Source organism: Oryzias latipes, chromosome 22 (genome assembly GCF_053564925.1).
Source record: "Oryzias latipes strain Hd-rR chromosome 22, Olatipes_Hd-rR_3.1".
In the NCBI taxonomy this organism is placed as follows: Eukaryota; Metazoa; Chordata; class Actinopteri; order Beloniformes; family Adrianichthyidae; genus Oryzias; species Oryzias latipes.
The window spans coordinates 14,098,951-14,122,574 of NC_136258.1; the positions used below are offsets into that span (position 1 = coordinate 14,098,951).

At 41.7% G+C, this 23,624-nt stretch overlaps 2 protein-coding genes across 4 annotated transcripts in view; both read left to right on the forward strand.

Moving 5' to 3' along the window:
* The window catches only part of scaf8 (SR-related CTD-associated factor 8), a 28,936-nt gene extending 18,799 nt beyond the window's left edge, over window positions 1-10,137 (forward strand). For all 3 annotated transcript variants that reach the window (XM_078941034.1, XM_011490509.4, XM_078941035.1), the window contains 15 exons: window positions 37-164; window positions 482-658; window positions 746-825; window positions 960-1,071; window positions 1,635-1,766; window positions 1,872-1,981; window positions 3,384-3,577; window positions 3,676-3,776; window positions 3,916-4,029; window positions 4,152-4,308; window positions 4,440-4,570; window positions 4,723-4,864; window positions 6,086-6,133; window positions 7,252-7,476; window positions 7,586-10,137. In XM_078941034.1, coding sequence (XP_078797160.1) covers window positions 37-164; window positions 482-658; window positions 746-825; window positions 960-1,071; window positions 1,635-1,766; window positions 1,872-1,981; window positions 3,384-3,577; window positions 3,676-3,776; window positions 3,916-4,029; window positions 4,152-4,308; window positions 4,440-4,570; window positions 4,723-4,864; window positions 6,086-6,133; window positions 7,252-7,476; window positions 7,586-9,411 — 3,677 coding nt within the window. In that variant the 3' untranslated portion in view covers window positions 9,412-10,137. The remainder of the gene's footprint in view (window positions 1-36; window positions 165-481; window positions 659-745; window positions 826-959; window positions 1,072-1,634; window positions 1,767-1,871; window positions 1,982-3,383; window positions 3,578-3,675; window positions 3,777-3,915; window positions 4,030-4,151; window positions 4,309-4,439; window positions 4,571-4,722; window positions 4,865-6,085; window positions 6,134-7,251; window positions 7,477-7,585) is intronic.
* The window catches only part of tiam2a (TIAM Rac1 associated GEF 2a), a 93,412-nt gene continuing 79,075 nt past the window's right edge, over window positions 9,288-23,624 (forward strand). The window contains exon 1 of the mRNA XM_078941033.1: window positions 9,288-9,425. The gene's annotated coding sequence lies outside the window, so the exon portion shown is untranslated. The remainder of the gene's footprint in view (window positions 9,426-23,624) is intronic.

The window sequence follows — 23,624 nt, forward strand, 5'->3', positions numbered from 1 at the left end:
ACTTTGTTTCTGTTGTTTCTGTGCTCTTCCACTCAGGCACCCCAGCCACACCCGCCACTCCTGCAAACATTGTCCAGGGCCTGCCTGACTGGGCATCACAGATTACAAACACTGATACTGTGGCTGCTGTTGCTCAAATCTTACAAAGTCCTCAGGGACAGCAGGTCAGTGAGCCAGACACTACCCAGTATCTCAGCTACTGCTGTTTTTTCTATTGTCACATATCAGGGCTTTATTTTGTTGTGTTGATTATTGGGAATGTCTCCTTTTAATGAACTAAACCGTTATATACAATGCCAAACAATAAAAGGAAAATATATATATTATGATCATTTTGATGTGTTTTGATGAGTCTAAAACAGAATTGTGTGACTAATAATGTTTTTAGTACACCTTCTCTGTGTTTTATTAGCCAGCTTTTATTTCGTTGAAACATTTGGATTTAGTGACGTAAATGTTTGAATGCTGTTACATGTTGCAGCTTCAGCAGCTGGTGCAGAGTTTGCAGATGCAGCATCAGAAGCCCCAGCCGTCCCTGCTGCAAGCTCTGGATGCTGGCCTTGTAGTGCAGCTGCAAGCTCTGACAGCTCAGCTCACTGCTGCTGCTACTGCTAACAGCCTCAATCCCCTGGAGCAGAGGGTCTCCTCTTTTAATAAGGTAAGGCTACATTCACTACAACCCTATACTTTTGTGTTCTTTCATTGTTATCATGAGGATAATATTTTATTTTTTTATTTGTTGCAGAAACTCTTGGGCCCTTTTGATTTTGGAAATGATTCCGAACGCAGTGAAGAATCAAAAAAGGAGACATCGTCGTCTCAGATGTATGTTTCTTTTAGTTTATAATAACCTTTCCTTTTTGTATTTATGTTTTTTTAATTTGTGATCCAAATTCTTTGTTTCTGCTAACTGTGTGAATATTCAGATTTTGTATAATCAGGCTGTTGACCTTTCCTAGGCCCATGGTGTCAGAACCCATTAACAGTTCACTGTTCCATCAACTGGCCGAGCAGCTGCAGCAGCAAAACCTGGAGCAGTTTCAGAAGCAGCTGCTAGAGCACCAGCAGAAGGTGAATCTTTGGATCATTTTGAAACATTTGGGTTCAGATAAAAAGAAGAATTCCTGAAGTGCTTTCTTCTTCACCTAAGTGGAACATTTAGGGTGTGTCAGATCTTCAAGCATCAGGTCCCCATAACATTCAAAGTGGACAGTTTATATTTTAATCATATTTGAAAGCTTTTAAGTAATTTAGAAAATAAAAGGAAGAGAAAAATAATTTTAATGTTTACAGCCTTATTTTCTCTTTTAAATCATTAAATGATTATTTAATGGTTTTTAACACAGCATTAACACTTATTTTGGTCAACTATGTCATGAAGCTGTTTTTAAGAACACAAGCTTAGCTTGAGCTTTGGCTTCATGTTTTTTATTCTATTCTATTGATGTCTCTACAATGTTGTAATTTGGTTTTGTGCTTTTTATTCTTTTATGTTTTATGATTATGCTATGTTTTGTTCTCCATGTGTCCAGCACTTTGGGCCTCCTTGGCTGCTGGTGGAAGGTGCTTTATGTATAAACCAACAATGAAATGATGAATGATGAGCTAAGATGTTGTTTTTTTTGTCCAAGCAGGCCATGAGCATAGAGGCACAGGACTCAATCTTTTGCCAAGAGAACTCTGTTACAGCGTCACAGAACAGCAGCCAGCCTCAGCCGCCTGACCAAGAAAACAAGATTGATGATTCCATAGACAACCAGCAGCAGGTATTTATGCCAATTTCCCTTAAACAAGTTTTAATACTTGTTTTTTACTGAGCTGAAGAATGGTTGTAGTTGCTGCTTTTCACTGAGGGACTTGTGTCTTTATAGGACATGGATCTGGACGAGGGTCCTGACGGAATGGAGGAGGACATGTTTGAAGCAGATGATAAGAAAGCTTTAAGCACACGGTCCAGAACGCGTTCTAGGTCACGCTCCAGGTCAGTTTGTCTTAGATTCCTTCTTATTGTAAATTAACTTGCTCTCTTTTCTGCAAGACTTGTTGTTGGAAAAGTGTTTTCTTAAGAAGTCCTAAAATACTTTTTGATTTTATACTTCCTTTTGAGAAAGTTTCTTGGCAACATAAATATAAAAGGAAATTTATCCATTTATCCAAAATCTTGACTGGGATTAATTGAATTCAAAAAAATAAGTTGTTAATATTTTTAATGCTGTATTTCTTGTTAGTGTAGGAGCCTTTAGATCAGAGCTGCTCATTCCTGGTCCTCAAGATCTACCAGCGTTCGAAATAAGTGGTTATCCTGTTGTCCGAGACAACCAGATTTCACGGAAGACAACCAAAATGAACCTGATGGTTGTCCATGTGACAACCTGGTCTTTTATTCAACATTTTGGTATTTTTCGACTATAATTTTTGGCAACCTCTGAATTGAGTCATATGCAGCACATCCTTTCCACTGACAAACGAAGTGCGTGCATGCTAGCGAATCCTTTCTGTTTCTACATGTGCACTTTTCAATAAAGATTATTCAAATAAATGTGTTGAACAACAGTACCTGGCGCAACTGTTAGAGGTCTCCAAAAACACATTCAAAATAATCAGCCCATTAACAGAAGATTTAAAGCACATTCATAAAAGACTAACTTTCACTTATAACAGAACAGACTGACATGAGCTGAAAAAAAAGGTTTTTCCATGGGATTGATATGATATTCTAAATTTTTACAACAGTCTTTGTATTTTAGATTCTTTAAGCAACAATTATCAAGACCAAAGAAAAAAAAGAACCAATATATTTAAATCTGTGTAAAGATACTAGTTATAAAGATATTAGTTTCAGGTTTTTGGCAATACTTTGTGTAACCAGATGCTTCAATATTTAGTAAAATGTTTGTTGTTAATATTTAAAGAGTTTTTTAAATGTCCATCATAAGAGGCAGTTGATATTAGAGGTATAGAAGAAATAAAGATGCAAGTACGGACATCTGAGAAGCTTTCGTTGCTGTTGAATATTGGTATAGAAGGAAAACCAAAAATTGGGGAGGACAACCAAATATTACTTGCCAGACAACCATTTTTTTTTCTTTATTTCTAACGCTGTCTACCATCCTACATGCTTTTCAGATCTCCAAGCCCTGCTAGCTGCTGATTAGCTCAATCACATGTCTCCAAATGCTGATTGAATGAACACACCTGGTCCAGGTACTCAGCAGCAAGCAGTGCAGGGAGAGCTGGAAAACGGGCAGGGTGGTAGATTTCGAGGACCAGGAATGAGCAGCCCTGCTTTAGCTGTTAGGATGTTTTTAGTTTATTCTGATTTTGATCGTCTCTGCAAGCCAGTGTGTGCCTTTGAATTTAGTATAACAGAAGGCTTCTTACAGGTCACCTAAAAGAAGAAGGTCCCGGTCTCGTTCAGGCTCACGTAAACGCAAACACCGTAAGCGGTCCCGCTCACGCTCCAGAGATCGCAAGAGGAAGTCGTCGAGATCTTATTCAAGTGAACGACGGGCTCGAGAACGAGAGAAGGAGCGTCAGAAGAAGGGGTTGCCTCCCATACGATCCAAGACTTTAAGTGGTGAAGTGACATTTTTATGAGTCAATGTAACTCAAATCTTTTAGTATTCTGTACTTTCAAGCATATGGACCAATTCTATGTTTGTTTTCCTTATCTAGTGTGCAGCACAACCTTGTGGGTTGGACAGGTGGACAAAAAGGCCACTCAGCAAGATCTGACAAACCTGTTTGAAGAGTTTGGCCAGATTGAGTCCATCAATGTGAGTAAAGCCGCGCTTAAGGTATCCCACTACATCACATTCAATGGAAGCTGTCCGTGTTCATGCAGGACATTTAGTATTCCCTGCTGTGTTGATCTTTTGCGTTTTACAACGTCTGATACTAACGGTCTTTTTGCAGATGATCCCCCCCAGGGGCTGTGCCTACATCTGCATGGTCCACAGACAGGATGCATACCGGGCTCGTCAGAAACTCAGCACAGGCTCTTTCAAAATAAGCTCCAAAATCATCAAGGTCTTTATGTTTTGTTTTTTTTCAATTGTTTTTTTTATCAAATTCAGTTTAACCATGGTCTTTATTTAGTAGAACCTGAACTAAAAGGATTTAAAAATGTTGTGTTTGCAAATTTGTTTCAGATTGCATGGGCTCTGAACAAAGGCGTAAAGCAGGAATACAAGCAGTTCTGGGACGTTGATTTAGGAGTCACCTACATACCATGGGAAAAAGTTAAAGTGGATGACTTGGATGGGTTTGCAGAGGGAGGAATAATTGACCAAGAGACTGTCAATGAAGGTAAAAATACACATTTCTTTCAGATCTACAATTTTGCAGAACAAAAAGTGCTTGTTTGATGAAAGAACGTATTGCTGCTATTCTAAAACTTACATTTAATCTTATTAAAAAAATATTTTTTGGGGTTGCAGAATGGGAAGCAGCCAAGACCTCTGAACCAGCCAAGGAAGCTGCAAATCAGCCAGTAAGTGCTGAGAGCCCAGCGACATCCAACACCCAGACTGAGACCTACAGCCATCAGGTCACCATGATGCCTGTCCAGGTACAGAGCAACATCTGCAAAAACCTTATTATATAATGTTTAAAGTTTTGAAAAAAAAGGACCAATTGCAACTCCGTGTTATTTCCCACGCTAGTATATTGTGATATTTCTATATTTATATGAGTATCATTAATGTGCCTTCTCTCATGCAGTTACCAGTTCCCCAGGCAGTTCCCAGTGCTGTGGGTTTGGTACCTCCCTCTTTCCCTGTCAACATGGGCATACCACCGCCCGGATATGGGCCGCCACCACCATTCATGAGGCCTGCCTTTAACGCCTCACAGCCCCCACCAGGTAAGCAGCCATGTGGTCTTTTGGCTCTAGATGAGAAACAAACTGTCAAAGCTCAGGATGAAAACAGACATTGATTTTAAACGGAAGCGTTAAATTAGCTACGTGGCAAAAGTCCAGGTGACGGTGAAGCCTTTCTTATCATAGCAGCGTAGGCCTGCACAATATACCGCAAATTTATCGTTATCGCGACATCAAGCTGTGCAATATGCATACCGCAAGAGACGGCGAAAATCGCAATAAATGTTTACCTTGACCCTTGTGCTATCCTAGGCACTTTAACGTTGGGAGTGGGGTCATCTAGACCCACTAGACAGTACTCTGAACCTTTTTTCTTCAATGATTTGTGATCTTCACTGGTGTCCATGGATTACATGAAATCTTTCCACCTTTATCATGGTAGGGAGAACACGTCAATGGAGGGGGGGGGGGGGGGGTCATCTAAGATAGCACAAGGGTTAAATGTGCTAAAACAAACTCATGGCAGCTTGAAATGTTGAATAAATGAAATAAATCCCTTCATGCATTTAACCAATCAGAAGGACCCGTTTACGCTGTTGATCAATCAGATGAGCCCTTTTATGTTTGCCTCCTATGTCGACAAGGGTCATTTGGAGTATAATTTTTATACTGTTGCATTGAAATGGAAATTATTTTTTTGGTTGGTTTGATATTTGTTTATATACCGCAAATTATCGTTATCGCAATATTAATCACCAATATCGCATATCGCGAGTTTTCCTCATATCGTGCAGCCCTATAGCAGCGTTTTGAGACATGAATTTACTCCTTCATCAGGAATCGGCTTTACTGTATCTTGTTTTTATTTTGGAGTCAGCCAGTCATCCCTTTGGCATTTCTAAGTGGTCCAGGATGCTGCTGCTCACATTCTGATTGGTCTGCATAAGAGAAGCCGCATTGCCCCACGATGTAAAGGAAGCTCAGAGGAAAACCAGGCTTTTTCACTATCGGACTTTCTAAAAGCTTCCTCATTGTCTATTTTTTAAAACTCATTTTAAAACTTAATGCTACAGACAGACATTTGATGTAGGTTCAAACTCTGCCCTGCTGGTGTTTTTATTGTGTTTATAGCTTTTTAAAAAGTTTTTTTTATGCTCTTTTTTTAATTGATTTCTTTAGCTGTTGTGTTAAGATTCTTTAAAAATGAAACAGTTTGTCTATTTACACTAAATTATTTGTTTGTTTTTGTTTACGTGTGTGTAGGTTTCATGCAGGCCGCTCAGACAGCGGGACTGGTTGCAGCTTCTCAATGTAAGTTCTAATCATTTGGTTGCCCCTAACTAGAGCTGTGACGGAGTGGGATTTTTGATCACCGCGGTGATGAACCAGTAGGAGGCGCGGTGTCGCGGTTAACACAAAATCCCTCGGCGGCCGCTGCGCAAATGAATACAATTACAACGCTGTATTCTTTATTAACAAATTACAGTAACAACTAAATATTTTCTAACTAATGAACTAACTATATAGGTGTTGTAGAATGACTATGTGTGTGTGTCAGCGCCCTGCGTGTGTAAAAGGAAGGAGCGCGCACACGCGTGTTGGGGGTGCTGATTCTTTTGCACCGGACCGCTCTGGAGCTGCACGCGAGTTTCACCTGTGCTCTTTGGTACAGACATCTTCTCAGAATATTATTTATTGCCCAGTAATAAACGAGACTGCAGACACTTTGTCACCTTTCTGGTAGCCATGAAGCCTGACACCCATGAAGAACGCGGGGCAGGAGGCTCCGCCTTTGCTTATACAGACACGTAACAACATAGTTCCCAAACAAAACATGTAGTGATATTCATCGAAACCAGTGCGCGTTCCTGTTTGGTGTTACAGAGTGAAGGAGAACAGTAATACCCCCCCACACACACGCACACACACACACAAAATCATCTGGCGGGCGGCTGTGTCGCGCACTCAAGAACGCACGCAGCTTGTAATGGAAATGAAGAATTAGAACCCAGTAAATTTGTCGTATTTCTACCAGAGACGGAAACTTCTGTAGTAGAACGGGGATGTGTGTGTGCTTCTGAAACTGTGCGCGTGTGTGTGTGTAAGTAGAGGGAGCGTGCAGCGTAGAGGGAGTGAGAGCCATGCGCAGGGAGTGAAGGAGAACACTAATAAAAGGTTTCCCCCAGAAACCCTTGAAGTCTGAACACAGGACTAGCAGAAAAAGTAAATTATCAGCAAAGATGAATGTGGTTAATGTGTTTATTATAGTTCCATGTACGCATCATAAGCAGAAAAAAAACTTTCAAAAAAAAAGTGCTGTGATGCGGTTATCGTCACACTATCCCTAACCAAGCTTTATTAATAGATTTAAACATTTGTGTACATTTCTTAAATGTTTTATTTATTTGCTTCTCCTATTTATGTCTTAGCTCTAGTGCAGCCAACAGTAGTTTCCACACAAGAAGCTGTAAAAGAAGCATCTTTCAGCACCATGATGCCTCCAACCACCACTTTACCTGGTACTTTCATGCCCTCGGCCATTCCTGGAGCTCGGGTCTTCAACCCAGTAGGAGTTCAGAGTCAGCAAGCCGCAGTTGAGAAAGCTGCACCACCTGCAGAGGGCATGGACTCTGCAGTAGAACTAACACTTCAAGGTAAAACAAACTAAATCTAGCATGCTGTCAAACGAGAGAAAAAGAACGTTTGTCCTCATCCTTGATGCTACGCCAAATTTGAAAATGACTTTGTGTTTTCTGTGTCCAGGCATGCAGAATGCAGTCCGCAGTGGGATGGGTCTGCTCGGCATGCACCCTTCAGCTTCTCTTCCTCATCCTCTGCATCAGCCTGGTCTGAGTGGGCCGCGAATGCCCGGCCTGTTGCCCCTGGATGTGCGACCTAACCTCCTTCAGCCGGGGAACGCTGCTCGTTTCCCGCTCCTCATGCAGCCAGGTCCAGTCCAACAAGCTCCCGGCATCTCAGACGGTTCTCTGCGGGCTCCGGCTCGCCCCAGGGTCCCTTTCACTCCCATGGACCCATTCAACAGAATCCCCAACCTCACCAATGAGAGTTTACCCAAAGCAGAAACAGAATCCTCCTCTGGAGCAGATGAAGGCAAAGACCAAGACTACCGCTTTCCTCCTGTGGAAAAGCAGAGCACTGGCTTACTGCGCACCCCGCCGCCAGACCATAGGGAACCCCTTGGTGGTGGAGGACAAGGAGGTGGAGGCAGGCCTCCCTTGCTACAGACCCCAGGAAGTCAGCTGGCCAGATCCAGCTTAGCTGGCCGTTTGCAGGCTCTTGCAGGCTTCACTCCTGACAGTCGGTGGAACCAAACCAGAGGGGACTTTGATGAACGAGATGGGATACAAGGCGGCCCACAAACACCAGGGGGTCCAAAAGGCTTTCAGGATGAGCGCTCCACACCAGGACAGAACTTCCCCAATCGCTTCGACGGCCGTTCCGGTACAGCAGGGGGAACAGGAGGAGCTGTGGGGGCACCACCACCCTGGAACCGTAGTGGTGGCCCCACAGCCCCATTTGACAGCGAGCATCAAGACCTAGATGACCGCAGACGGCCGTGGGAGAGGCAAAGAGATAGAGATGAGCGAGACTTTGACTTCAGGAGGGAGATGAACGGTAACCGCTTGAGCCGCGAGAGGGACCGAGAGCGTGACAGAGACCGGGACCGTGGCAGAGAGCGCACCAGGGAACACGAGCGCGACAAAGAGCGTGAGGGGGACAGGGAACGCGAGCGAGGAGGCTGGACGCCTCTTCTTCCTCTGCCCACTCCACTGCTCCCCACTCCTCCCATCAACCCCAACCTGACACTCAACCAAGGCAAACCGCTTACCCCCCTCAAAATCAACCCTCCAAATATGCAGCGGTTCCAGTCCCCATTGGTGTCCCAAGCTCAAGCCAAGCCCCCTCTTCTGAGTCTGAATCAGCCCCCACCTCAAGTTCAAATAAAGTCTCTTCCTCCTCCAGCACAGAACCAAGCAGCTGTGTCCATGCCGCAGTCCGAAACTCCCGCTTTGGTTGAGACACCTGTGGGACAGTCTGCCCCCGTAACCCATTCACCCAAACCGTCCTCTGATGAGAAGGATCAAAGCCCTTTGCCTGAGCGCCCCCCCCAGTCTGAGTCCTCCCCTCAACCAGAGACCCTTCCACCCTCAGAGTCACCACCCCATCTCCCGTCAAAGACCTCTGCTTCTCCAGACAACGAGACCATAAGCCACGCCTCCCCCCTGCTGCCGCTTTCATCCCAAGACTCACCTGGGACCCTCCCAGCAGCTGAGAGCCCTCGTGAAAGTCCCACCCGCTTTCTGAAAAAGCAGGAATCCCCTCAGAATGACGAGGATTCGTCCCACACCCAGCGGGTCAATGGACCCGAAAGGTGCAGCGCCAATGTTGCTGAGCCCACGTCGAACGCCCCTCACGCCAGTGATTGTTTGCTCCCTGAGAGTGAAAGGAAGCCACAGCAAGTGCAGGCTTCACCTCCTAAGGACCCAAACAATGAACAGAGTGAGCCTTTGGAGGAAGCTCCGAGTCAGCCTGTGGTAGACTCTGTCACAGACACTGAGGGGACATAATCATCACTCAGTAGGTAAAAGATCATTTTGTAAAGTTGTCTCTTCTTCTCTGTACTCATGTCAGCAAAACTACCACCACAACACGGGACATGACGAATAATGACTCACACCGCCTGTTGTTCCATAACAAAAAACAAATGATTTTATCTCACAAATATCCCTGTTTTTAAACCCAGAGCTTCGTAGCTGGTTTATGGGTAGGGCTTTTCTGTTTGTATTTTATTTTCCTTTTTTCCTTTTTTAAGCTGTAAAACTACTCCACCCATTTAAAAAAAAATACAAAGCTTGGTTCATTTTATTGAGTTGCCTGCCAAAATGTTACAAGTGTATTTGGGGAAAATTAGCTTTGCCCTTCCTATGGAAGAGAATCTGAATTCCTGGCTGTTCGAGGATGATTTGACTGCATACTCACCCTATTTCTGTCTTTTAAACTGATGCTTTTATGATGTCCAGTAATGCTTTCTGTTTCTAAGCAGAACAAGTGGCCTACAATACAGACCAGAACAGCTGCTTGTAGTCTAAAAAAAAAAAAAAGATTTTAGAATTTAATTAAAACCTGAAATGTTGTACACCCTAATTAAATGTCTGTAATTTGTTTCTAATTATACACTGAACTCAAACAGCAAATCCTATGCCAGAGGGAGTATCGAGTAACTGAACAGGGGGTGTTCTGATGTTGGCTGCTTATTGTTTTAGCTTGAAATAAACATTCTCTGTCTGTTGAAACACATGCTTTAGGACTGTTTTCTGACCCAGGACCAGGGGAGAAATAAGACTGCTTTACAGACTTGTGTTGTCACGACACTCGCTGCAATGCTGCTATTCCATCCATCCGCAGAGCTCTCTGTTGGATGCAATCGTGTTGGTTTTAGCTTCTGATGACTTCAAACCCCGTTCGCTTTCTGCTGGGTGACTGGTGCCTTTTTTGTTGTAGTTGTTTTTCACATTTGATTTGTCTTTCAAACTCCCCGTGTGTGACGCACATTGGCTCAGTTTCAGGTGGTTCTCCACCTGCTTAGACCGAGCCCACTGGCTAAATAGCCTGTAATGTGTTGAAAAAGCACTCTTGTACTCCCATCTGTCAGTGCATGCAGGCCTGTGGCTGCGTTCGGACCTTCCTTCTCCTCACTTGTAGTGGTTTTTCTGTTCAGACTCACTGTTAGAAGATTCACCGCCTGCTTGTCCTAACACAGGAGCTGTGATGTTAAATAAAAGTTGAAGGTGTATCAAGATTTCTTAGCCTGTTATTGTCATCAATCAAATGCAGGCTGATTGGAGGATATTTTCTTTTCTTCACACAAACTAATGATTTTTTAAACATAAATATTTTAGATTTATCCATGGATGTAAAAATGTTAAACTTTGCAGCCTTAAACACCCACTCCGATGGATTTTGAACATGCTCTGTTGGCCTTTTTTTTTTAAGTCGGAGGACACATGTTAAGAAAAATCTGAGTATTAATAAAAAAAGAATTGTGAATCAGGAGCAGACGAAGAAATATCCTTTGAAAAAAGCATTTTTGTTACGTAGAAAAAGATGATGGGCGGGCTATAACCTCCCAGCTGTTACCAATGGGGTGGGGAAGGGGGGAGGGGTTGCTTTGTTCCAAAAGTCCCGCCCCCTCCTGCACTTCTGAAACTATGTCCCAAAAAAAAAAGATTTGATGCTGGGGTTTTTTTTTAAACAGTATAATTATAATGAAAAGACCTCAGGAAAAGCTTTTACAATAGATGGAAAGATGATCGGAGTGGGACTTTAGCTGAATCCTAAAAAGTTTTAATCGTCGACAAAAAAAGCCTATTTGCTGAATCCACATAAATGACAGCCAGAACTCCTGCCCCCCTTATTAAAAACATAATAATCTTAACAGCTGGTGCTTAGGTTGCAAATAAAATAAGAGGAATGATGGTGAAGGAGAAGCAGAGGGGGGGCCGGATGTAGATGTTAGTTACCTCCCTCCACCTTGTGCTGCCAGGAGCCCAGCTGCCACAGATGCTGGAAGTGCGTACTCAGCAAAACACGTCAAGTTTATTTTGCCGCCGGCTCGTTCCATTCCGTGGCTTTGATTTTTGAGGAAAACACGAATGAGGCAGCGTGCTAATAGTCTCCTCCACCGGTTGAGACGACCCTGTTAATCCAACCAGGACACTGAAAAACAAACACTTTTTCTTTTTTTGCGTTTGTGTTCTGACTTGGTCCATAAAATGCCCCTCTCCCGCCTGGCTCAGTGCGGCCTCAGCGTCCAGCCAGCCAGGTCCGGCGTCCCACTGACCTTCCCCCCCATTGAAAGGCTTGACAGGCTTGTGACTGCAACCGCTATCTTGTCCCAAACAGACACTCCTGCGTGCGGCGATTGGCTGCCGCCCTCACAATAAAAAGAAACCCTCACTCCACACATCCTCTAGCATCCGACAAGTTATTTATCCCCGGAAGAGTCGGTGAAAAAAAGGCGTGTCTTGGATTGAGTTTGGTTGTTTTTTTTTCTACTAAACGTTCCATTACGGTCACTAAAAAAAAGGTCGTCCAGCAGACATCATGGTCTGTTTATACTGCATTATAAATGTGAGCTGGACCTGGGGGACGAGAGCAGAGCGAGCTTGACCTTTAGCTGAGGATTACCCCAGCATGCCTTAACGACAGGCGGAAATAATGTGCTGCTGGCTTATGCCACAGAGGACGGCGTAATGTGTGGTTTTAACAGCAGGTCAGATGCAGATGGGCTCCCTGATGTGAGGAAGTCAATTAGACAGATTGGTGAATTTGAGCTTGTAAAAAGGCTTTTACTGTGACATGGGGGAATCATAAAACCCTCCTATTGGATGAACTGGAAAGGCCTGATTTATTCCTGTCATCATTTACTGTTATTGCTGACTAAAATAAAATAAAAGTGCTCTGCCTTGGAGCTGAAGACTCAGTACCACATTTGGCCATTAGAGGTCAGTGTGGGACCACAGAGCTCAACACTGCTGTACAGTCTCTTAAAATCTGCAGTGCTCACCTCTCTTACCTTTGTTTTGGCTCTCTTTGGTGCAGCAGCAGAAAACATCTGCGCACTGAGTATTAAAACTTACACACTTTTAGAACCTAAATATTCTATAGAGAGCCTATTCCCTCAGTTTTGTATTTAATCATTTGGGTCGTGTGATAAATGAAGCACGATCCCTCTTAGCGTGAGATCTGGCTGCAGATTCCCATCCTCTAATAGATTCAATATATTGATTGGGGCTGAAGGAGCTTGAGTCAGAGCCTCACAGAGAGATGCAGCAAATTCCAGGAGTGCCAGAGAAAGACAGCAGCATCCGTCACCCAACCGCTCAGTGATGCAGAAGGGGGATCCCCTATCTCTGCTCACACTAGACAGCCATACTATTTTTCTATGTCTGCTTTCTAGAGGCCACTGTTATCAGACGCTCCCAGAAATCCTCCTCTTCCACAAACTTCTCCTAGCTCAGCAGGCGCCTCAAAAATTGGTCTGGAGGGGAGTGAGGCCTCTTTTTTTCCCCTATCTCTACAAGGGAGGAAGGTCAGTTGTTTGATTAGGAGCAGGTCAGGGATTGACCATCTCCAAAAACGTAAATCTTGTTTTTTAACTTGCTCTTGTGACATTTTTCTCATGATGGAGAACATATAGAAAGAAAATTAAGCTAAAACAAATTGCATTTCTGAGTTTTTTCTTTATTCAAACCGTTTTCAGACGAAAAAATGATGTTAGAAATTCGGCTTTTTTGTGATGTCAAAAATAGGGTGGGCAGGTCACAAGATCCCTGCTTCGCATAGGGGAGGGGAAGGGAGGGGGGGTTTCTCTGCAGCAACAGTCCCGCCCACAACTCAGAGGCCAATCTGTAATGAACTCCTGCAGAAACTACGTCCTAGAAAACAACACAGGTTTTTTTAAAACTGCAAAACCACTGGGAACACTTTTACAAAAGATGATGGGAGCAGGGATTTAAGGATTTAGCTGTTATTTCTTTGACTAAACATGCTCATATTTGGCTGTGGCATTTAAGTTATCTAGAAGTTATTCCTAAGAACCGGCGATTGTTTATTTTTCCTTCTTTCGTTTCCCACAGTTTTAGAGACTCTTAAGTAGAGGATTTTTACACATCGCGCAGACGTTTCTTTTTGGGTTTTTTATGATAGCCAAGGATCCAAATGTGAATGAATTTTCATATTTTTATAACTCTTTGGAGCTGAGACGCCTGAAGCTGGACGCCTGGTTGTCAGCATCCCGTCTCTCCCGTTTCCAAATACCAGTAAACATGCTGGATCTGTTTACGGCTGGTCTTGGACTCCCAGTCCTCCTCAGATGGGCTGAGGGTGAGGTTGTGAAGAGGTTCCGGGTCGGCTCATGTGGGGGGGGGCTGTCAGGGTGAGGGTCTGAAGGAGACTTGGATTGAGGCGGAGCATCATTAAGCTGACAGGGGAGTTTATTTAAGCTGCACGAACTATGCATGCCTGTGATGAGGAGGAGGGGTGGGGTGGGGGTGGAGAGATGCTGAGCAAGCATCTCTGCTTGTTCAGGACAACGGCGCCTCACAAATGTGGGAATGAATGAGGGGAGCAAAGCTGCAAGCTCTCCATTGGTGCTGCTCTCACTAGGGGGAGCTCATGGAGCCTCTGGGTTCTGGAGGAGCTTCACCCTTCTGTAGCAACAAACCTTCACCGCAGGCGTTTTCCAGTACGGCTGGAGAAGCCGTGTCGCCCTCTTTCATGTCTGTCATCGTTTGAGAAACCCGGTCATTAAAGGCTGACTCAGCTCCGTGCTGCAGATGTGACACCTGCTTCATCAACCTCCAGAGCCAGCCTCATTGTTTCCACAGAGGTGCACAACGTGTGTCTACCTGCCCACACACGAACAAGCTCCCTTTTTTCCACGCTTCCACTGTTTGCTAGTAGCTAATAATTAGCCCTGGGGGGCTGCTGGTTGTCTGCCTGTTTGTTTACAATAGTAAGAAGCAGATTCCCCCCCCCCCCCCCCCCCTCCTCGGAGTCACAGGCGTCACTGTGAAGTGTGCACAAGAGACGGAGCAGAAGGTGCCACATTAAGATGGTAGGAAATTCCTGACTCACAGGGACGGTGCAGGAATGGGGGGGTTTAGAGGAGGTTAACAGATTTGTACGGATCAAACTCGCTCGTATTCTCGGCTGAGATAAAAGCTGCCAAAGCCGGGAGTCTATTAAAACTTGAGCAAACGTTGAATTCAAACATAGTATTTGTAGAACGATCTTCCTTTTTATTGTTTTTGGGTCATCATTTTATGAACAAACCTTTAAAAATTAGCAATGGAATAAAATAAAAAGAAGATAAAGAGACTCCCTGCATGGCGACTACTACAACAAAATATTTGTGCTTTCATAAACAATCAGGTGAATAAAAGCCCCAAAACTCCTATTATGGCACTGTTGGATGCAAAAATCTTCAATCAACTGCACAACATGACTTATTTGACCTAGAAAATTGTGATTCTTTTCTCTATTTTGTGACTAAAGTTAAAAAAAGATGTGTAATATGGACACCTAAGTCCATGTATAAACTATTTAAGAAAAATCACTAGTTCAGCTTTAAGATTTTATTGAAAGGAAGCAAGACTTTTATGTTAAACTGTCCAAAAAATATTTGTGTTCACTTAAAAAGCCCAAAGACTAAAAGGAACTGAAAGCAGGGACTCCATCCAGCATTATAGACCTTATTAGTACAACCAAGAGCAGAAATGATAAAACCTCAAAGCCACGAGCAGCGTTATAGGACCTGCAGGTGCTACCACCCCTTGGCCTTGTCGCCCCCTATTGACCAGGCTGAGCGGCTGCTTCTGCCCCCTGCCACCCTGGTCAGAGCTGCATGTGACAAATTCCTAAAAAAAAAGGCTGCTTTTCTGTTGGTTTTATCTCCATAGCAACCGTTTTATCTTTAGGTCACCTAGGAGCAACAAAAAGATTTATGTCATTTTTTAAAGTACATTTTTCAATTTCCACGGCAGCAGAGGTTTTTGGTAACCCCGCCCACATTCCTAATATGTTCATATTGAATGTTTTATTGTTTTGTTCAGCTGGAGCCAACGATTTATGAATTAAATGTTCGCGACATTCCGGTTAGAAATGTATAGGCAACAGAGAAATGGCACTTTTGTGACCTCGCCATGCTAGCGCCATTTAAAATCAACAAACTTTAGATCCAACATTTTTTCCCATGTACCTCGAGGAGTCAGATCGGGATAGATTGAAATCCCTGGGAGGAGTTTAAATTTGTATAAAGTAGTCAAGGTGTTTTTTTTGGAAATTCAAGATGTGTCCCCTTCTTAGGATCAAAGGTCAATAACATTTTAGTTGTGATTGCAGACTTGCGTGGGAAATTTTGTTAAGTTCCTTTAGATAGTATTTTTTTTCCTCATTTTGTAAGAAAATGTGAAAATCGCCAAAGCTCACACTTTGCCACAACATGCCATCCCATAAGGATTTTAAAACTGTCTTTAGATATCCCCAACAGGTGGGTTATGGTTTCATTTGTGGATTTTTTTTTGTTTTTTTGGGCCCCCTTAAGAGATTTCTTGACGGTTTCACCTGCTGTGATGTCATCATTTTCACCGGGTTCAACTGTCTGAATCCAAGTTGTCTCCTAAACAAAGGAAAAGAAAAATAAACAGAAGAGAGGTGGGAAGGAAAAGCAGAAGCTGTTGTTTTGCAAGATGTTTGTGGCATCTGATAAACGTTCTCAGTGTAGCCTTGTAACACACACACACACACAAATTCACACATATGCTGTTTTTGAGCCACGTCCTGCAGATTCACACCACACTCAGTCGTATCTGTGGGACGTCAGCTGCACACTATGCTGTAACCTGAGACGCTGGCCTGGCTAAGCATGTGAGCAGCTGCTGCTGCACATCAGCAGCCAAACATCATTTAACTCACACAGACACAAACATTTTCTTAGGTAGGTATTTAACACTCAATAAACTCACTCAATAAAGACACTTACCATTGTAATGTATTTTCAAGACCCACTTTAATTAAAAAAATTCTTTTTTTATGTGTTTCTGTGGCATTTTTCTCACGACGGAGAGCATAATTTATTACAAATTTAAGCTTAAAATCTGATTTTCTGAGTATTGCTCAAATTGTTGTGACTCAGAAGCAAATTAAAAAAAGGCAGCTGGAAAAAGCTTGTAGGTGTGATGTAGGTAAGCCTGCATCACAAGCTCCCTGCTCTGCTCCAGTCTAACACGTCTACTTGTAGACCACTAGATCCATGGACGTCTTTGTTTTCCTTGCCCACATTGGCACCGGACTCCAAACTGTACAGCTGGATAGCTCCAATATTGCTCGCTGTTTTTGTTGCACTTCAAATGTTAGGTTGGGGGTGTGAGTGGCTGTATGCTAGTGGGAGAGAGTGTAAACAAACGGATGATGAGAAGTCAGGGCAGACACCTAGAGTCTCGAAGTAAATTTCGAATTAATCAGTTCTATGGCTAAAAAACAGCATTATCACAAATATAAGACCACTGGAACACTTTTAAAATATATCAATAGATGATCGGAGTGGGACTTTAAAGCTTCATGTTTTACGAGTGTCTAATGTTTTGGGGTGGGGTTTTGGCGCACATCTGGACTTGTCTAATGTGCTCCCGTCACTTTAATTAATTCAATGCATCAAGTATGTTCATGTCAATCATGTCATGAGGAGTGGTGAACCTCTGCTCAGACAGCAGACCTCTGCACTAGGACTTATCTCCCTACATTTAACCTGGGGTATTGTTATTATCATGGACCTATTGTCAATTTTAGGCAATATTAGTCTCTATGAGTCTGATAGAGACTAAAGCTTTCCAAGATACAAGAAACACGTGGAGCTTTTTAATTGCTGAGTAGTCTGTTTTACTTCAACTGTCCACAATAATCTGATCTCTTATCGTAATACTCTGCAGTATATCCTCCTGTGGTTTGGCTCTCATTTAATTTTTTATGCTGAAAAGTAACATAACTGGACATTTTCTATAGCAATGAAGCTATTAACTAAAAAAAAGTTTTGCTTAAAAGGCCTTAAATGTTGATTGTAACAATAATAATAGAACATTTGTGCCCAAAACAACAATTTAATATATTTACCTTGTTGAGACGATGTTACTCAATGGAGTAACATTGCATTAAATAGGATTTATCATGAACATCTGTCATAAATGTTGTCAATAGATAAAAGGTTTTGTGTCAATAAGAAACTGTTTATGTGTAGGGTAAAACTGGAAGAAATAGATCCAGGCTTTTTGCTCAGCAGCAGTTAACCCCATGTTGTGCGCTTTAAACTTTCCTGCTGTCACTTGTCCAATCTGTCACGGCTGTGTGTGGGAGATTCTGTCAACGTCGGGAGGGTTTCCATGACGCTGATTAAATATTCATGATAATGTTTATTAATGTCCAGCAGGCGTCGGGGGTCTCCATGCTGTCACACACACACACACACACACAGAAAAAATACTATCACTTCCACCATAATTTGCACTCATACTTACCCTCCCCTTTTCTCCCACCTCAATATTTCACACTAACAGATGCACACACACTCACAAAAATCTCAGGATAGTGACTCCCGTCTGTTTAAGCTTAGTATGGTCTAACGTGTGTGTGTGTATGTGTGTGTATTGACGGATCCACTGGCCTGTTAAATTGGAAAAGAACAGATTTTCTCTCAGTCTCTTTGGATCGCCGGCTTGAACTCTCCCAGGGGTGGAGGGATGGACTGAGGACCTCGCTGAGAACATCTGTGATGGCAGGCCCCAGCCGAGACTGCAGTGTGACAGTTCCTATCCTCAGCAGATGTCACACCAGTGTGTGTGTGAGAGTGTTCGCTTGGGGCTGAGAGGTCCATGACCTCGAGGAGATGTAGAGGAAGTGCTTCCAATCCCCCCTTCCCGTAATTCGTGTATTGCTGCTGAACTTGTTGAGCTAAATCAGGAGGTGAGCTCCCAATAAAACAAGGGGAAACACCTACAGAGATCATCATTTAAAATCATAGATGTTCATATTATTTTATTGACATTTTCCTCCAAAACAGAAACTATTTTACATCTTCTGATAAAACATAGTAGACAAAAGATATATGTTTGTAAATGAGATAAACGATGCATGCTTGCATGGTGACCTCATCTCCAACTATCCCTAATCCCCTCTTCCTTCTCATGTCTTTTTGCTTCCTTCCTTTTGTATAACTTCTCCTCTCTTTGTTACAATAATTCTTCTGTCTTTTTGCCCTATTAAAGTGACTCAACTTACATTTCCAGGTACTAAAACTACTTAGAGAGCTGCAGCCCAGATCGTTGCAAACAACCAAAAAAATAGTTTTTAAATTTTGCAGTTTTAAAAAAGTTTCAATGATTTTCCAAGTGTGTGACTTACCTTTTTGAAATGCAGAAACGTGCATGAACCACAGTCCTGTGTGTGTGTCATAATCACTTGGTTTCAATGAAGTTTGAACAATCAAGACTGCTGTTGCGCCCTGCGACAGACTGGCGACCTGTCCAGGATGGGCCACGCCTTAGCCCACCAGTGGCCGAGATAGGCTCCAGCACCCCCATGACTCCAAAAGGGACTAAATGGGTTTAGAAGATGACTGAATGAAAAAGTGCTGTTGCACTCAGGTGCAAACACTCATCTTTCTTTGATGTCCTGCTTTCTATGGATGTGCGACCTCTGAAGCACAGATGTTTGCTCCTGTTCTGGAGAAGGGCTGCCTCTTAAAATGTTTATTTATCATAATCAAATTAATTTTGACTTTGACCGGGAATATTAGTTGACCTAATCAATAAAAACATTTTCCCAGTCATATTTTTTGTTTTTAGGCAAATAAAACAGCTGTCAGCTGGTTTTAAAACAAACATGGCTAATTTTGATAAATGAAGTGAGTGACCTTGGGAGCATTTCAGGCAGACTATTCAAGCAGTGCGTTTACTTCGATTACTCCTCCCTAGGGCGGTTCAGTTAATCAACTCACCTGTTCAGCATCCTATTTAAGTCCAGGTGTGCAAGTTTTTCCTCTCTTCCTTTTCTGCAAGTGCTGCGTTCGTCGCCCCACCCTCCTCCCCGGATTCCACCTGTGAGCTCTGTTAGGGGTAGTTTATTACCCAAAAGTTTCATGGAGGTCTTATGTAATTGAACGGAGCCTTATGCCAAACTAAAAGAATGTGAAAGTAAATTTCTTTACTGGAAAACTTTACTGCATGAGTTGTCTGACTGAAATACCACTTTTGTTTAGTTTTAAGAACTAATAATGTAAATAAAGGTTTTTTTTAACCAAGAAAATGTGTTTTCTGGTGGCAATTTTAATAATAATTTTATATTGACTCAAATTATGTTAAACTCTAGGTTGAATTGAATTGGGAACTCTATGAATTACAACCAAGATTTTGGCCCTTACACCTTTATTCAGGTACGTGTAACAAAAATAGAATTAAAAAAGGATTATTATCATTGTTAATAGAAGTAATCAAATTAAGTAAGAATGTAATGATTTTCAAGCAGTGTAGAGTTCGTCGTCCTGCAGTGAGAAGTGTCCGCCCAGATCGCATCCCAGACACTGCAGGCCTCAATGACTGCATTTGATGTATAAGTATATGACAGCAAACACCAGAGGGTGACTGAATGAGCATCATTTGTCTGGGAGAGTCGCCAAGGGAAAGTCTCCTCTGTCCATGAACAAAATAGATAATTAATGGAGTTTCACTGATCTCCTTTAGAAAAAAAAAATCACAGGAGTTCTGACTTAAAACCAAAGGCAACATTTTGGAGAGGACATTCCCTTTTCTCTGTCACCGCGGTGCCGTGATTCGTGTTGGTTGTGCAGCTCTGGGATGTGTGCCAGCTTGCAGTCTTGGAGTAAAAGCCTTTAAAGTACAAAGTAATTCAGCAGAACTGTGTCTACCAGCCAAACCGTGGCAGAAAATGGGTCATTCTACAAGCATTCTAGATCTAATTGCTATTACATCACAAAAAATAGCTACTATTACACACAATTCTTTAAGTATATTTGTATGTTTTACTACTTCATATATGTTGAAAACAAAATGCTACTGCAGTTGTGTGCATACAACTCAAAATTCTATATGAAACTTACTTAAGATGCATATTTTTTTATGTTTAACACAAAACAGGGTAATTACTACAGGCCTGTGGTGGATTAAATGTGATAAACTTCCAAACATATTTTGGCTTAACCCTTGTGCTATCTTAGATGACCCCACCCTTACATTGACATGTTATCCATACCATGACAAAGGTGGTTAAAGGTGAAGAGGATTTCATGTAATCCATGGACTCCAGTGAAGATCGCTGATCATTGAAGAAAAAAGGTTCACCGCACTGTCTAGTGGGTCTAGATGACCCAACTCCAAATGTTAAAGTGCCTAGGATAGCACAAGGGATAAACATGTCTCAAAACATCCAAAAAATGAAATAGTACAAACATCACATATTTTATTGGCCATGGAATTAGCAGATTACCTAAATATGAACAAGTAGATTGAAGGAGGTTCTGTTTCTAATCAACAAGTTATCTAGACCACAGAAAAGTGGTCAAATACAAAGATTCCCAATGAGATGATGCTTTTTTCATGTCAGCTTGCATCATTTTATTGGTTCCTCTCACAGGATCCCGTCGAACAGCAACAGTGTGAGCACCAGGACTGAAAAAAAAACACCCAGCAGTCACTGAAAGTCTCAGTAAACATCATCCAAAAATCACACGGGTAATCCAAAGAGCTGCTCCGAAAACACCAACAGCACAAATGAGAATGTTTCTTCATCAGCGATGTGTTTTGTCTGAAGGAAGAAAATAAAATCTCCCAGAAGACGGACTTCTCGTGTGAAACATTATGGGAGCTATGTGGTTTGAATTGTTATGCCTTTGCCTGCCACAGCCCCCCACAAAAACACAGAGTTTACAAATGCAGATTGAGCTGAGGAACGAGCTAGCAGGAGAAAGATAGTCAGATGAAACTATTCTACCAGAGACGGTTTAAAAAAGGGGAAGGATGTGAGGAAAAGGTCAGCTGTCTGTCAAAAACCAAACACAAGAATGCAACCTTTCGCAGGTCACCAGATCATCATCCCAGACATATATACGCATAATCATCTTAATGTTTTCTTTAGTCTGAAAAACGCCTTTGCAAGATACCCACTAAACAAAGAGAACAGTCATGAAACTTCAAAAGGTGATGTTTTTTAGCTTGAGCATTTGACCTATTGGTTACTACGGTATTTGATGTCCTTTCTGTCCTTCTGTCTATCCGTCTTGGATTTCCTTGACCACACACACACGCACGCACACACACGCACATGTTGTCTCATGGGACATAAAAAAAAAAATCTGGTGCTGCAAGTCACTGCAGATGATGAAGCTGGTGACTTCAGGATACAGCATGAAAGAGGATGATTGGTTAAATGGCTTTACTTTTCAATCAATCATTTGTGTTGTTGTGATCAGTGTGAGTAAAAAAAACAAATCAGCATATTAGCAAAGCATTCGTTTAACCTGATGGTCCAAACAGTGATAATAAGGTCTGTATCGGCAGAATTATTCATAGTACTGAGAAGGGGTGTGTTTCAACTGGAAGAGTGCATCTGTGGTTTATAATTAAAAAAAAATTAAGATTCTTTCACCTTTACAAACTATATATTTGCTATTTAACATTGTGCGTTATTATTTAGAAATGTTTCCGTTCACAGATTTCACATCGGGTTTTCCATTCTAGGATGGATAAAAGCAGCTTTAAAGACAGCAGAAATAGCATTTGCATGAAACCTACTCTTTCTGTGAACAATGAGTTTTCAAAACGACTTCCTTCCTGTCTTGTCATGAGCTGTAATTTATGATAAAATCAAAGAATCTACATTGAAGCACATCCAAATATGAAAATAACAGAAAGAAAAGTTAGTTTACCAAGTAATACCTTGTTATCATTTTACAAGCCACTTAGACACTGATCATTTAAATCTAAAATGGTGGAAAAGGTTCAGGTTCCTTATAATTGATCATTTACAGTCTAATGTGAGAATGAATAAGAGATAATAATAAAAGTCATTTGTTGCTTTTGATATGTTTAGTTTTAATAATGTTATTTTTGTAAGAATTTCTTTGTACACTTTTAATCTATTTAATCCAGTTTTATAGCTCTGTCACTGTACAGCACTTGCATTATTATTGATAATATTATTATTTTCAGAAACACTTTGGTGAAGTCTTAACTGGCAAAACGACAGTGACCAAAAATAATGATGAATATACCAAACTATTATGTAATTCAGTCATCATTTTGTTTACCTATGAATCACAAGATCATCTAGGACTGACAGACTGCTGTAAATTATTTCCCATGATCTCACAATAACATTGTGAAAGCTGGCTTTATTTAACAGCATAGAACAGACAGGTGCACATGCATGAACACATTCATTCAATGTGATTAGCTTAAATAAGCTGTTAGTCACACAAAAGCTACACAAAGAAGCTGTTATTAAGAATAAACACACCGGGTCATACCTGCAGCTATACTGAATAAATATGTCTGAAGTTCTTGTGTTCATTTGGGGTAATATAATATGCTCATAAGACAAGACTCATGACAAATGAGGCACCTATTGTTAATGCAGCTTTGTTATGCAGGCTAGTTTTCCCACGGGCCAATTTGGAGCGTCTTAGGAGCATATCACCCTGACAGCAACGTATGTTGGTTTGGAATGGCCGCTTCTTTAAAGACTCACTCCAATGAAAATTGTGTTATTGGTAGTTTTAATATGTTCTTGGGCATTTTTTTTATGATGGAGGACAGATATTAAAGAAATTAAGCTTTAAACTGCATTTCTGAGTACTGGTATTTGTTTATTCAAATCATGGTGAATCAGGAGCAGACACAAAAAAACAGATTGAATTAGAGCCTTTATGTTACATAACAAACACTTTTTGGGACTTTAATGCGATGAAATGTCACTTGAGAAGGTAACTTGGTCAACATTTCTGTGTTTTTATTGTTAGCACCAGAACTTTCAGAGTTTCTTCAAAATCTTCTCAACAACCATGAAAAGGAAATACATTTAAATAAAAAAAAACATATATATATATATATATATATATATATATATATATATATATATATATATATATATGTACAGTACAGACCAAAAGTTTGGATACACCCTCTCATTGAAATGAATGGGAAGGTGTGTCCAA